The 15,469-nt window shown below is 37.6% G+C and overlaps 1 protein-coding gene and 1 pseudogene across 1 annotated transcript; both read right to left on the reverse strand.

Moving 5' to 3' along the window:
- Positions 1–329: 329 nt before the first annotated feature.
- Positions 330–2,577, reverse strand: LOC117240511. The gene is made up of 2 exons (XM_033506528.1): positions 1,555–2,577; positions 330–1,449 (listed from the first exon to the last, which is right to left on the reverse strand). The coding sequence occupies exons 1-2, from the start codon at positions 2,575–2,577 to the stop codon at positions 1,186–1,188; spliced, it is 1,287 nt and encodes a 428-aa protein (XP_033362419.1). The 3' UTR covers positions 330–1,185.
- A 593-nt stretch (positions 2,578–3,170) lies between these two features.
- LOC117240512 lies at positions 3,171–15,212 on the reverse strand (annotated as a pseudogene).
- Positions 15,213–15,469: the final 257 nt, after the last annotated feature.

Consider the following 15,469-nt stretch of genomic DNA (forward strand, 5'->3'; position numbering starts at 1 on the left):
TGGCCTAAGTATTCTAATTCCGGTTTTACGAATTCACATTTGTCCGGTTACAATTTAAGTCCTAATCCTCTGAGTCTCTGAAATATTATCGCGAGGTTTTCGTTATGTTCTTGAATCGTTTTTCCGAATATCACTATGTCATCCAAATAAACAAAGCAGTATTTTCCTACAAGTCCAGCTAAGGCTCTGTCCATTAATCTTTGAAAGGTAACGGGTGCGTTTTTAAGTCCGAATGGCATACGATTGAAATGAAAATGCCCTTGCGGTGTCGAAAAAACGGTATAATTTTTAGATTTCTCGTTCATTGGAATTTGATGGAATTCTGAGGATAAATCAAGCGCCGAAAAGAATTTTGCGTTTCCTAGTTGTGTTAAAATGTCGTCTATATCAGGTAAAGGGTAAGCGTCTTGTTCTGTGAGTTCATTTAGTTTCCTGAAATCGATAACTATCCTCCATTTCTGTTTTCCTGAGGCGTCTAATTTTTCGGAACTACCCATACCGGAGAGTTATAAGGGGATTCGGATTCTTCTATAATATTTTTCTTCAACATGTCTCCTATTTGTCGCGAAATCTCGTCACGGTGACATTCCGGTGGTCTATACGATCGTGTGTTAATAATTTTGTCTTTGGTTAACGAAATTGTGTGCTGAGTTAAATTAGTACAGGGTAAAAGATCGGTTTCTAAATTAAAGATGTCAATATAATGAAGTATAATCTTTTCGATGGATTCACGGATTGGTTTTTCAATGTGATCTGTTCTCACTAGGCTTTTTAGTTTTGATACGTTGGAAAAGTAATGAGAATTTTGAATATTGCTAGAAATTTCAACGTTTTGCTCACCAGTGTTGATAAAACATACTTTAGTTGGTTTGCCTTCCAAATAGATTGTTTGAACTCTGTTTTCTCCAGGAGTCAAATGTATTGGTTTCTGAAATAAAATGGTTTTGTCGTTTAATCGGATTTTGTCATTGGATATTGAATAGTTATACTTCTCTAAACATGGTAGCCCAATGATTCCGTCTTCGATAATAGGGAAATTGTTCGGTACTATGTGAAAAATGTGATTTTGTCCAAAAATTCGTTTCGTTACGTATTCGTTAGTTTCGTATTTGTCTCGTCCCATAGAAAATTTTTGTTTAGGCCCTATTTGTATCGCGTTGACAGTTTTGTTACGTTTCACCAGGTTTATCCCTGCTCCTGTGTCGACCAGAAATACTCGCTCTTCGGTTCGGGTTGACAAAGGTATTGCGAGTAATCTTCCCGTGGCGATGTTGACTCGTATGTCTCGTACGGTTCGTCCATCTCCTGGTTCGATGTTGTTTCTTGTATTTCGTCCCATTCCTGGACTGCCTGAATCCTTGCGGGTGGTCGATCGCGCTGGCTCGGTGGTAGAAAATTTTGACACTTGTTGGCAATGTGTCCCAGCTTTCCGCACTTGAAGCACTTCATCTGCGCGCGTTCAGCAGGTGATCTATTTTCTACTTGGTTAAATGTAGCAGGTTTCTGAGCTACTGGCGTGTTAGGCGATCTTGATGGTACATTAGATCGTCTTACCTGCATATGCTGGTTGTCGGGGCGATTACTAACCGAAGGTAAGCGATTACATGACCAATTAGGTTGTCGTTCTTCTCGCAAGTAGCGTTCTACATCGGCTGCCTTTTTTTCAGCTTCCGGAAGATTCAAGGGTTCACTGCTTAATAGTATTCGCCCTATGTCGCGTCTGAGTCCCTTTAGGTACACACGAACAGTCTTCTTCGTGATTTCTTCAGTCATAATTTTACGTGTTAGTGGTTGTGGGTACTCATTGGTTACTGCGTACAGCAAACGGTTGAGTATTCTTCTAAACCGAATATTAAAACTTTGCACTGATTCCTCGCGTCCCTGTCTCAACTCTCGTAATTGTTCTTGGTACTCATCCGAAGTCACTTGTGCTGCTAAGTTATTTCTCAGTGCGTCGTACAGATCATTGTAACACTCAATAGGAATGTTGCAAATACTTTGGGCTGTTTTCCCCACGATTTTTTCCACTTTTATTGCTTTTAGCAATAGATCTTGCTCCATACAGCGATCCTTCATACTTCTCACTTCTTTGATGAAGTCTTCAACTCCTACATCATCATCTCCGTTGAGCGTTGGGATGTAGCGTATTGCATCCTTAGCTCGTAGAGTGGGAGGAGCGGGCGGAAAATAGTCTCTTTCTTCCACCTCGGGTTGTTCGATGTCGAGGTGGACAGGTGGGGTGTCTGGAGCTGCTAACCCTGACAGTTTGCGTGCTTTTGCCATATTCATGGTGCGATTGATTGCTGTCGACGCACTTTCAATGTCTTCGGTGATAATGGAAGCAAATTCATCGGTCGCAGGGGATCCGAACCCAGTCCGTAGCGCTGCGACGGTTTTCCCGAGATTCTCGATTTCTGCTGCCCTGTGTCTGTTCTCTTCGTCATTTTGCATAGACAAACGTAACATTTCCTCTCGTAAAAGGACAATGTTCTCGTTCTGTTTTTGAATACTGTCCCATATTGCCCGCAACATTGGGTCAGTTGAGGTTGAAGTTTGAGATTCGTTTGCCTTAGACATTATTGCGCTGATTTATAATTTTCAGACGAAGACGAGTCTTGGCTACTGAAGCTAAATTTTCTTTCACGGTAACGGACAAAGGAATTCAGTTTACCTTTTATTGTTACTTCACTTGGTTCGTGATAGTTACTTTGTTGTTGCGGATGACCGTAGTCCCAATCGATCTTCCGTAGATGATGAATGTCTTTTGGTTTCCGAACAAACACTTTTCACTATCCTGGCAGGATCGCCAAAATGTCACGTAAAATAACAAAATAAAAAAAGGAATTTGAGGTAAAAACAAAAAAGAAAACTTTATTTTTTTTCTAACATCAATACACTTTACAATCTACTTCCGAACTCTAGGCGCGACTTTCTAAGACTGACTCTTATGATTTTACTTTCGATCGGATCCGATTACTTTCTTTTGTCATCCCTCAACATCCCCACCGTCCATGCATTTGCTAGGCGTCCGCGATCGTTGCCACGTGCTCTTTCTTCTAGAACCTTCGGTGGAAGGACCGTTGGGATGTTGATGGTTCATTAGGCACTTCAGCGATATACATTGTCGCCGAGTGCCGCCACATCTTTATCTCTATCGTCAGTCGGTCGGATTTGAAGTATGCCGGTCGTGACACTCTCATCGAATTCCTCGCACTGCATCTAGAAAATGATCGGAACATGGCGACCGGTGGTGTCTCCTCGTCCTCGCGTTTCCTGTCAAAACATTGCGTTTAAAAATATTGAATCCAATCGCTTAAAGATTTGAATAACTTCCCAACTCGATCCTTCTCTTCTGTTCAAAAGATTTAAACGCATTTGAAGAAAGAAGATAGTCCAGTTTTCTTTTGAGAGATTTAACAGATTTTAAGAAGAAACTAATGCGAAAGCATACGAAGATGTAGATCTAACAGAATGCTTGAGAATCTTGAACTTCGAGCTTGAAGATCTGTGAATATCTTTGAAAAAAGGAGATCGAAAGTTCCTTTATGTGATTTTACCTTCCGATACAAGGTACATCCCACATCTTCTGATCTTTTCCAAAATCCTCGCCGTCCTGCAGCGTCTGCGGAAGATCCTTATTCAATGTTTCCGGCAAAAAGAGAGTCAGAAGACTGCCCATAATTCCGAGTGTGCCCAGCACAAGAAGAGGTAGGAACGAGGACACAACATTGAGATAGACTACGAAGGGTGCGAGGATACTAGCAACGTATCCCATTATATGTATCAAAGCTACACCCTGAGCTCTAACCACAGTTGGTAATACTTCAGCCGCATATCGGAGACCGATATTGTATGAAATGTTTATCCAAAATCTACCGAGAATTGCCAGAGAAGCTGTATATATACCTGAAAAAAAATTTTAGCATTAGTTTTTAATTCTAATTTTTTATGAAATAATTTTAGAAAATTTTAAGGAATAAAAAGGGAAGAAATTATTTTATCTGTCTGTAATTTGTCTGGTTGTCTGCAATAGTTGATACAAGCATTTGCTAAGCTTAATATAAGCGTGCTTAGCTCTAAGCTAAGCACAAGCAATAAGCTTCTTATCTATAAAACGTTAATCTAGCCAATTTGAATCTAAGGGATTGTATTATGGATTACGGCTACTGAAAGCCATATAGCACTGCTGGAGCGCTGAAGCCCATCATTTTGAGGACTATTGCCAACGCCCTTTGATATATGCGGAAATACGAAGCGATCTTATGATCAAAGCAGTAGAAGGGGAAATAAAATATCTATACAACGGATACATGATAGGGCTTGGAAACTATTCTAGCAATGTAGCAAATAATCTACAAGCATTTGCATGTTATAAATATTCCAAAATATACATTTTCTTCCTTTCAAAAAGCACAATGCTATACGAATGAAAAATATTCGTCTGATTAAGTCAAAATTATCGACTTAGGTTATTTAGATTGATCAGTAATATAGAAGGGTGAATATATAAAAACGAAATGTACGAACTATTGGAAACGGCAGAAGCCCAGATGCTGAAGATACCAGAAATGACGAGGGAACCACACGCCAGCCATCTTCTGCCCCATCGATCAAGAACGAGCGTGAGGAACGTGTCAGCAGGCAGCTCGGTTGCTGCAGCAATCGTGAACGTAACAAACACGTCCAGGCCTAAATTATCGACGTTTCGTACGTGACCATCGAACACCAAAGAAATCGCCATCCTATATTTCGTAAAACAATTTCATATGATAAAGAAAAGCACGCTATCATATTTCATGTGAGAAGCAAATTCCTTGCTTCAGAAATAAAGTATTTTTAGACAAAAGATATAAAACTGTTCGTGAGATTTTTACAAGATACAATTCCGATTTTACGTCAATCTATTTGATATCTGTTTAATAGCGATACGAACCAAATAACAATAAATAGAATCGTGATATTCCGTAGTCGTGGCGTTCTAAATAGATCCAACACGGAGTACGTTTTGTCTGCTTCCTCCTCTTTGCAGATTCTGGCACAGGTTTCCTGTTATTAGCAAATTTTTAACTAGTTAATGTCGTTTGTCTGTTTTTCTTACAAATTTATGTGAATCTGTTATGTGTACAAAGATTACGATAAAATCCGGAAGAAAGTTTATGTTATATTTGTATGAGACGATCCTTTCGAAATAGTTTACTTGGACGTTTGCAAATTTTTTCATTTTACTTTATAAAACATCAAACCTCTGAAAGTCGATTATCTCCTTATATCGTACATTAATGTTAATATTGCCATGATCTATTCATAGACTGAGCAGTTTCCAAATGTTTAATCTATTTGTATAAAAATTTTCAAAGATAAAAACAATATACAAATTCAATAAATAACATTACAGAAATAGACAATAACAGACAATAACAGAAATTGACAGCAATTTATCGCTGGCAATTTAGGTGATGAATAAGATATAAAATTACTAGGTTGTAAACAAATTTTCATTACGTAAAAGACCCAATTAGACTTCTATTCAAAGAAAATGATTATATGATATGCTTAAAGGCATATAAATTGGTATTTATAGAACGCACATAAAGCAGGAAAGATCATAAAAGTAGAAAATACGGAAAAGATTGCGGTAATCGGTTTATTTACCCGGAATCGTCTATAGATGTCATCGGGCACCTTGGTGCCGTTGATTCGCTCGAATTTACCAAGGATTTTAATGGCCCTGTCTATCTGACCTTGGCTGACCAGCCATCGAGCGCTTTCCGGTATCAACCATGGCTACCTACGGCTAGAACAAGAGGAACTGAGGTGACAATACAGGTCATCCTCCAGTCGGCCAAATAATAGGCGATCCAGGGTAGAATGCAAGTTGCAAATGTGAAGAATATTGCGATCGACATATTCGCCACGAATGTCATCCGCTTTGGTCCAACGTATTCTAATACTGGAATAAAAAACATAATATTTAGAAGAATCATCTGTGAAAGAAATATTCTGTGAATAAAGAATGGAACAATATATTAGGTTGTCGCAGAAATTTCTTTCGTCTCGTAAGGAGATAATAGACGCATACTATTTTTTGTTTTATATTATTTTATTGAATTATATTCATTGGGACAAAATAGATCATACGTAATTCAATAAAATAATATAAAACGAAAGAAACTTTTGGGGCAACTTAACGCAATATGAAGAAGAAAAATTTGAGTTACAAATATATAAAAAGTAGATATACAATATATAGATTAATTTAACAAACGTGTTTAGTTCTACGATTAAATCGTGTTTAGATCTAATAACAAGGACTTTAATAATTTCCCGATGATTGTTCAAGCCTATTTAAATTTCCGTACGTGTTTCGATACTTATCGACAAGAATACGTTTCTATTTACGAATTATACAGGGTGGTTGGTAACTGGTGGTACACGCGGCAAGGGGATGATTCTACGTGAAAAAAGAAGTCGAAAATATAGAATAAAAATTTTTCGTTTGAGGCTTTGTTTTCGAGAAAATCGACTTTGAATTTTCGCTCGGTACGCGTGCACTTTATCACGTCTCGTTATAACGGATCTCACTGTAGATCGTTGTCTCAATTGACGTTATTTTTAAAATTTTTTTTTTAAATTTTTAAATTTTTAAATTTTTAAATTTTTAAATTTTTAAATTTTTAAATTTTTAAATTTTTAAATTTTTAAATTCGATATTTTCGACTTCCTTTTTCGCGTAGAATCACCCCCTTTCCGCTTGTACCACCAATTACCAATCACCCTGTATTTCTTAAAGATACAAAAGGTAGAATCACGCATAACTAGCAATATCATAAATTAATTGTGAATAAACGGATCGTTAGAGTCAAAGGATCATTTACATAATTCAAACACGAGCGTGTGTTACCTTGTTAAGCTATTTATGGTAGATATTGAAAGATCGATAAGCCTGAGATACATATTTATGTCGAAATGAACATTCTCTACGGAAAGTCGAGTCTAATTCGATGAAAACAATTGACTTCCTGAACGAACATATCGATATATATCCACAATGCAATGACAAGTAAATATTACTCTATTTTCGTACAAGAAAACAGATTAAAACGATGAGAAGTTATCTTGAACAATTGAACTGACCTTCGCGATGAATGAATCTCGCAATTTCACGAATACGTAGACGAAATTAATGTCTGGTGCGTATACGTCCAATAAATTAGAAACGCAAGGTTGTAACTCTTTAATCGTATAACAGGACAAGATGCGATAAACACGTGGAAATATATCATAGTGAACAACGTCTATTTGTAGTTGCCGTAAAATAGAGAGTAATTGCTCTTAATGAAGCAACCGTGTTAGCCACTTAATAGTGGCTTGCTTCTAATCCGGAATCACCTTCAATTAGTTGTAACTAGTGGCTTCCTGATAATTACCGCTCAGTGGTTGTTTCTTATTTTTTTTTTTTTTTGCTTTATTATAATTGCGATGCTCGAACCATGTTTACCATGGAACTCGCTTCCTTATTTAAAATCACTTTGTACCATTGATTTTTACTTTTCATGCTTCATAATGAACCAATTTATAATTCATAATAAACCAAAATGACGAACGTTCGTTTAAATCACGAGTTTCAGATATTTCTATTCTCTAAAATTACCCGAATTAATTTTTATTAAATAAAATAGCTATAGGATAATTCCACAAATCAGATATTTTGAGCAAATATCTCGGAATTTCCTGTTTAATTCGCCGTAAATTTTCCCAATACGCTCTGGACCTCCTACATATATATAACGTGTCTATACATAACTGTTAATTCATCATTTTCTCGTAATCCTAACAAACAATGTTTAAAAACTTTAACTACATTTTGGATTATTATCTCGCACGAATAAATTTTAAGCTATTAATCGCTTTCCTGAAAATCTGGGTTGGTTATCAGCTTCGGTACGAGACCATCGAGTAACTCCGGTACGCATGAACGGAAATAATCTCCCAGTTATATCCAAATGTTTAATAATTTTCTACATAGAAATTTAATGAAAAATAAGAATAGAAGAACCTCGCATTACAAAAATCAACTTCCATGAAATCTAAATATTATTTATGCTGTCTGTAATTTTCAACATCTTCTTTTGCAAATCATCATCACCATCATCATCATCACCATTGCGACAGCCATTCTAAAATATATATATCATTAATTTAATAGAAAATAAGAGTAGAAGAACCTCACGTTATAAAAATCAATATTCATAAAACCAACAAAATATCGTTTTTTAAATATATGTATCATTCAGTTTGTATTGCCTTTACAACGCGTAGATAGGGCGAGGAGATCTCTTCTGAAGACGAGATATTATTCTCATAGAAAGGATACAGAAAGGAGAAGAAGACGTAAAGAAGCTTCTCTGAGACCACTCGTTTCATCACTTCGCCTCTCAAGGTTTACTGCCTTTAACATTACATTATTCGCGCAGAAAAAGTATTCGCTTTTCTCCCAGCTGTTTCCGTCACCCTGTAATTTCATATCGTGTTACCGTTCGATCAAAAGCGACAACTCATTTATTGTAAACGAAGATTCCGTGCGGCACAGTTAGCAAAGATAAATTACAGACGATCGTATTAATAATAATAATCTGACCGATATCTCGCAATGCGACCAATCGATAAACGCGAGCACCGTCCAACGCAAGGACGTTGTTAACGTTTCGAAACTGATTAACGTTCGTTCTCTTCTTTCTTTTCTTTCGTTTCTTCCTTCTCGCCTGTTGGCTCGTAAAAGTATCTTAGCATTTATAGACATTTTTTATTTATTTATATTTATTATATATGATGGTATCATAATTAGTACAACAAAGTATTATTACGTTTCTGTTATATATTCATGAATATATTGGAATTTCATTAGGATCGTAATAAAGTCATATAATAATTATATCGAATATGACGTCAGAATTATAAATACGGTTATTATAATGCAGAGTTTCAATTAAGTAAATTTAAAAATCTATATACAAGATACAAAATTATTTAGCGTAATTATATATTTCACAGTAATTACAAAAATATTTAATTACAAAAATAGTCAAACATTTATTATATTAATAAATCCCGATATTTGATAACCATTTATTACATGTTTAAGATAACTATTTATGCTGTATATTTGTACTAAATAAATGTTTGCATTAAATATCTCGTAACTTCTATGTGCATCTTCAGAAATGCTTCAAACTTTACCAATATAATCATCACAATGCTAATGAAATTTCAGAATGTTTTATATAACACATATTCTACATACATATAAATTTTCTGTGGAAAATGTGTAAATGCTTTTATAAACTACTAGGTTTATACGCTTTGCAGTCTCATATTTTCCTCCCACTGTTAGCATTATCTGCAGTTTGTATGTGAGTTGTATGAAGTTGATCGAATTCTACGCTTTCAACGAGCTGGTCGAGTGAGGTTCTGCTTGAATAAGTTATAAATCCTGGCAGGAAGAAAGGCACGTGTTATTGATATCAACTGGTTAGCTGGAATGTTGAATAGGAATTTAAAGAACCAACTCAAACTTTATCGATAATAAAATATGGAAAATATGACTGCAAATAATGACGTGAAAAATAATGGAAATATTCTATAGGATATTTGAATGTTTATTAGAGAATTTTAATAATAATATGGAACATAAAGAGGAAAGAAATTCGATGATACTAAATAATGATGATACTGAAAATTTCAGTGATTTTTATTAATATAAAATTAACATTAATATAAATAAAAACAAAATCTATTATAAATGATATAGACGAACGTTTTAACTAAATATCGTTAGAAAGAAAAGTGACACAAGTATACATACGAAACAATACAAAAAATCCGCATCTATCTAGAGAAATTTGTTATGAATTTCAAAGTCTGTATAAATACGTATACTAATACATAAAGCTTCTAAAGCTCTAAAGTTTTAATGTTTAAAAAAATGTACAAAAATATTTCTATTAAAATATATATGATATTTTCCACGGTATTTTCTACGCAGTTTCTACAATTAAGGATTTCCTCGTTCCCATCGATTTTCCTCTAGTTGTGAGACCCTCGGATAATCACGTCCCTTTCATTTTATCTTCGCTGCGCTCGATTATAAATACGGAACTGAATATAGAATTATTTGCAAATCAATGAATCCGATGATGTAATTTGTTACGCGCTCGAAACGAATTAGTATCACTTATCTTAGTTTCAATCAATACCTCACTTTCTCAAGTCATTGATTAAAATACGATTTACACTCGTACAGATCGAGCCTTCTTTCTCAATATTTCCGTCGAATATTCGTGATCAATCGTTTAATCGACCTTGATAATTAGAATAAAAATAAGAAAATTCGAACGCCAAATCATTAACGAACCAGCCACTTGCTCACGAATCTCGTCAACTTGGCCTTGTTTTGTCGAACAAATTGTAAATTTTTCCAACCTCGGCTTGAGTCATCGATTCAGGGTTAATGCACGTCACCTGAGTTTCTTTTGTAGTATCGTGGACGAAAGGCCTAAGAAATATCGGGCGAACTATAAACAATGTCGCGAGAGCCGAGGCGTCGTCGGGCCCATCAATGTGTCATCGGTCTTTTCAAGTGCATAGTTTCGTGGAAAAGACCTACGCGACCCTGGCCACGAGCGCCTGCAGAACACGTGTGCGGTGGGCCTAGGAAAAAGACAACAGAATGCGGCAACGGCCAGAGCGTTAGTCGAAAAGCAGAGTGCGAGTCGAGAAGCAGAGTGCGAGTTGAGCGGAGACGGAGGTTGCGAGTGGCGTTGCCGAGAGAGTGTGGATTGCGCTGTTTTCTGTACGTTTGGCGTGAATAGTTCAGGTTGAACAACAATCGTCTTTTTCTGTCTGATTAACATCTCTATTGTCCACTCTTTGTAAACACATTATATCACGATATTACATATTTTTGGGGGCTCGTCCGGGATTGGACAAGACAGAAAACGAAACGGTTTAACAGAGCTATTCGAGCTAGTTGTGAATTTACCGGTACGCGGTGCGGTAAAAGACGATATCGTTGACGGTTTAAGTTCGTGTAGTGTGAAAAATGGCAAACGTCAGGGACGAGCGATTGTCGGGTGAAGAGGGTTCGACGCTGGAGGAGCTGAGGAGTAAGCTCGCGCGAATGAACCTCCCTATATCGGGTGCGAGGTCAGTGCTGATTGCAAGGCTGAATCGGGCGTGTAGGGCTGGACAATCGTATCGTAAGGGATCGACGGGCGGTGAAGAGCTAACCGGTCAACGAGATTTAGGAAACGTACAGAGAGCTGAGCGTGATTGTAACGAAGATGAAGATGTTGAGAAAATGAATACGAAGGGGTTGAAGGAGCGCCTCGCTAGTTTGGGTTTAAAAACGACGGGAAGAAAAGTAGAATTACGCGCACGGCTACAAGCGGCCATGGATGGTAACGACATATCGTCGGAAGAAGAAAGCGACGACGAAAGTGAGGATGACGATGACAAGAAAAACGCAAGAGGATACAAGAGAGATACGCGAAGGGTGTATCAGGACCGTGACGAATGTTGTCGAAGGGCATGTGTTGGTTCGACACTGAGTTTTAGAGACGTCGAAGATGCATTAGAGTCGTTTAGTGGCGACAAAAGTGAAAATGTCGAACGATGGTTCGAGTCGTTCGAGGAAGTCGCTGATACGTGCATGTGGTCGGATGGGCAGAAGGCAGTCTACGCCAGGAAGCTGCTGAAGGGATCAGCAAAAATATTTGCAAGCTTCGAGTGTCATGCCAGCACTTGACATGAGTTGAAGAGGGGGCTAGTGAAAGAATTTTCGAGGAAAGTCAATAGTAGGCAAGTACATCAGAAACTTGAAGAAACAAAAAAGGAGAGTGATGAAGCATGTTTGGCTTACATGTACCGCATGCTCGAAATAGCCAGCCATGTGGACATGGAGGAGGAAGCAAAGGTGGAATACATAGTGGATGGAATAATAGACGACGAGAACAATAAGGCTGTATTGTACGGCGCTACGTCAATCAAAGAGTTGAGGAAGAGGTTAGTGATGTACGAAGAGCAGAAGAGTCGCAGAGCAAAGTCGATTGTGAAGCCGGCTAAAACCCAGAAGAACGGGAAGCCCAGTCAATCTGTAGATGCAATGAAGAAAAGAAGATGCTTCATTTGCAGTAGTGAGGATCATCTAAGTGTTAAGTGTCCGGAGAGGGGAGAAGGTGTTAGGTGTTCCGAGTGCAGCGGATTTGGACATATTGCAGCGAGGTGTACGGCACAACGGAAAGAGACTTGCGTAGTGTCAAGATCCGAAAAAGGGAAGTATGTGAAAGAAGTGGCGATAGATGACTGTAGGTTTGTGGCATTAGTGGATACGGGTAGTGATCTCACGTTCATTCGATCAGACGAGTATGCGAGGTTAGGGTCACCACCGCTAGGTAAATGCAAGTTTAAGTTCGACGGTTTTGGTTCCGCTGGCAATGAGACCTGGGGTGAATTCACTAAGGTAATGACGGTTGATGGGTGTAAACTGCCAATCACTTTGCACGTTGTTTCAAACAAAATATTGACGAAGCACGGCCTGTTGTTAGGCACTGATTTTCTGGATCAGGTAGAGTTACGGGTTAAACGGGGCGAAGTGACTTTCTTGCAGCTTGACGAACAGACTAACAAAGACGTGTCGGATGTGTTTAGAATTAACGTAGTAGAACAGACTGACGAAACAGACCTAACACACGTACAGGAACTGCATTATCGTGAAGCGATTCGGGATATTATTAAAGGGTATAGGCCGGAGAAGAAGAGAGACGTCGGGATAACCGCGAAAATAGTTCTGAAAAGCGACAAACCGGTAGCGCGAAGACCGCGAAGACTGGCGTCGAGGGGGAACGGGCAGCATGTCGACCAGGTTCAGAAATACCTGAATTCCACCGTAAACAGAAGCACAGGGAAGACTCCTTTCCAGCTACTGGTCGGGGCCGAAATGCAAGTCAGGGAAGAGGCGAAGATTAGAAAGCTGATCGACGAAGAGTGGGCCGCGAGGTTTGAAGAACAACGTCGCGAGCTACGTGAGGACGCGAAGAAGAAGATCGCCGCAACTCAAGAAGAGAATTGTCGAAGTTACAAGAAAAGAAGAAAGCGTGCGAAGCAGTACCGAAGGAAGGACCCGCACACACCTCGATTTTATGAAACCTTGGGTCCTAAACGCCGAAAGTGACGCATCTGATGACAGCGAGATAGAAGGCAACATCTGAGGGCAGATGTTATTGCAGGATGGCCGAGTGTAGTATCGTGGACGAAAGGCCTAAGAAATATCGGGCGAACTATGAACAATGTCGCGAGAGCCGAGGCGCCGTCGGGCCCATCAATGTGTCATCGGTCTTTTCAAGTGCATAGTTTCGTGGAAAAGACCTACGTGACCCTGTCCACGAGCGCCTGCAGAACACGTGTGCGGTGGGCCTAGGAAAAAGACAACAGAATGCGGTAACGGCCAGAGCGTTAGTCGAAAAGCAGAGAGTGTGAGTCGAGAAACAGAGTGTGAGTCGAGGAGCCGAGTGCGAGTTGAGCGGAGACGGAGGTTGCGAGTGGCGTTGCCGAGAGAGTGTGGATTGCGCTGTTTTCTGTGTGTTTGGCGTGAATAGTTCAGGTTGAACAACAATCGTCTTTTTCTGTCTGATTAACATCTCTATTGTCCACTCTTTGTAAACACATTATATCACGATATTACACTTTGGTCTCGATTTTCACAATTGGAATGCTGTCTGCAGGACAAACTTGCTATTCGATCAAGAAAACTCGTTTCAATGACTCGTCTGATGAACTTTCAATCAGCGTTCTTACGTTTCAACAGAGTCTCTTCAAAAGTTTCAATCAGGGTCTTAACGCTGTACTTTCAGGGTATAAAATATCTTTCAAGGCAGAGACTAGTCTAGATTTTCTCTTCAGTATATTGATATTAGAACAATAACTGGAAAATATATTTCTACAGTATTATAATTGAAATTTTTTCATGTAGAGTTATAATAAAATTTTGTATTATAAATTGCCTGTATTATGGATATCAGACAATGAATTATCGATCTTATATTAAACAATTGATCAGAATTTTCAATGGAATATTTAAAATGTTACTTGACTGTTTTATATTATTATGTGATATTTTTACGAATTTTGAATAAGTTTGCTAGAAGAAGATGTTCATTTTAATTAAAACCATATACACGTATGTATATATATACATAGATTTATAGTTGTGGAAGCGTTCGTTGTAGAACCATTCATTCGTTACCTTCGCTTTCCGTTGGGAAGTGAAAATTTATGAAAACCCTGGTATGCTATAGTTGTCCAGAAATGAAAAGCAATTTTGAACAACTAATCCTTTGTAATCAGAATATTGTCTCGTTAAAGGAGAAAACAAAATTATAATTGATCGCGAGTATAGAGGGAAAATATTAGTATAGAAAATGATTGCGAACTAACTACCTTTAAATATTATAAATATTCAATGGTATATATAAATTCAAATATCTTAAAGTTTCATATTTTTATCTTGCATGAAATTCTTATAAAACAGGAAAATTAATTTTTCTCTGTCTCTCTCCCTCTCTTTGATATAAACGCCGCAGTTAAAAAATAAATATGTATGACCTCATGTATATTCATATGTATTTAAGCATCTTCGTAACTTTGAATGGTTTTATATTTCATTTAAATTGTTGCATGGCAACGTGAGTTCTGTTGCGAAATTCATATACTTGTAGAAACGTCAGTCGTAAATCAAGCATAACAACAGTTTTACGGTATGTTGTAGAGATTACATTGTTATTTAAACTTAGAGATCTTCCTGCTTACAGTAATTACAAAAAGTAACTGTACACTATCGTATTTAAAACAGCATTTATATATATACCAATTAATTAAGACTAAGTCTTAAGATAAGACTGATTAAAATATTAGCTTTCGTATCATTTGTAATACTTTCATACATGCTTATAAATAATTAATGCTATCAAAATAAAACGTAAAACCTGATTTAAAAAAAAGGAAAGAAGGATACATACGTACAAGTACTTTTTGTAGCCACTGTGTGGCTTTCAAACTCAATTCCAGGGCAAAAAAGAAATTATTGAAAAACGGTTACCTAATATGTACATCATAGTGAAGCAATTATCAAAGGCGAATTGTAATATCGTAGAATAAATTTGAATTAGAGATCGGTTGAAAATAGAAAAAACCGTGTACGTCGTCCTTCTGTGGTTCGTTTACATTTAAGAGCGCCTATGTGACTAAAGTAACCTAGTTCTTACAGAGATATGAGAAAAACAAGAAACAACGTTAGAGCAGAAGGACGGTTTCGTGTTTCAAGGGCGGACGACCGAGAAGTCAGAGTATGCGAGTCGAAAAGCGAGTGTGTTGCGAAAGTCAGAGCTAATTGAGTCGTTGAAGAGTAGAGTCGTTA

The sequence above is a fragment of the Bombus vosnesenskii genome, unplaced genomic scaffold (assembly GCF_011952255.1).
Source record: "Bombus vosnesenskii isolate JDL3184/JDL3185 unplaced genomic scaffold, Bvos_JDL3184-5_v1.1 scf7180000014728, whole genome shotgun sequence".
Lineage (NCBI taxonomy): Eukaryota > Metazoa > Arthropoda > Insecta > Hymenoptera > Apidae > Bombus > Bombus vosnesenskii.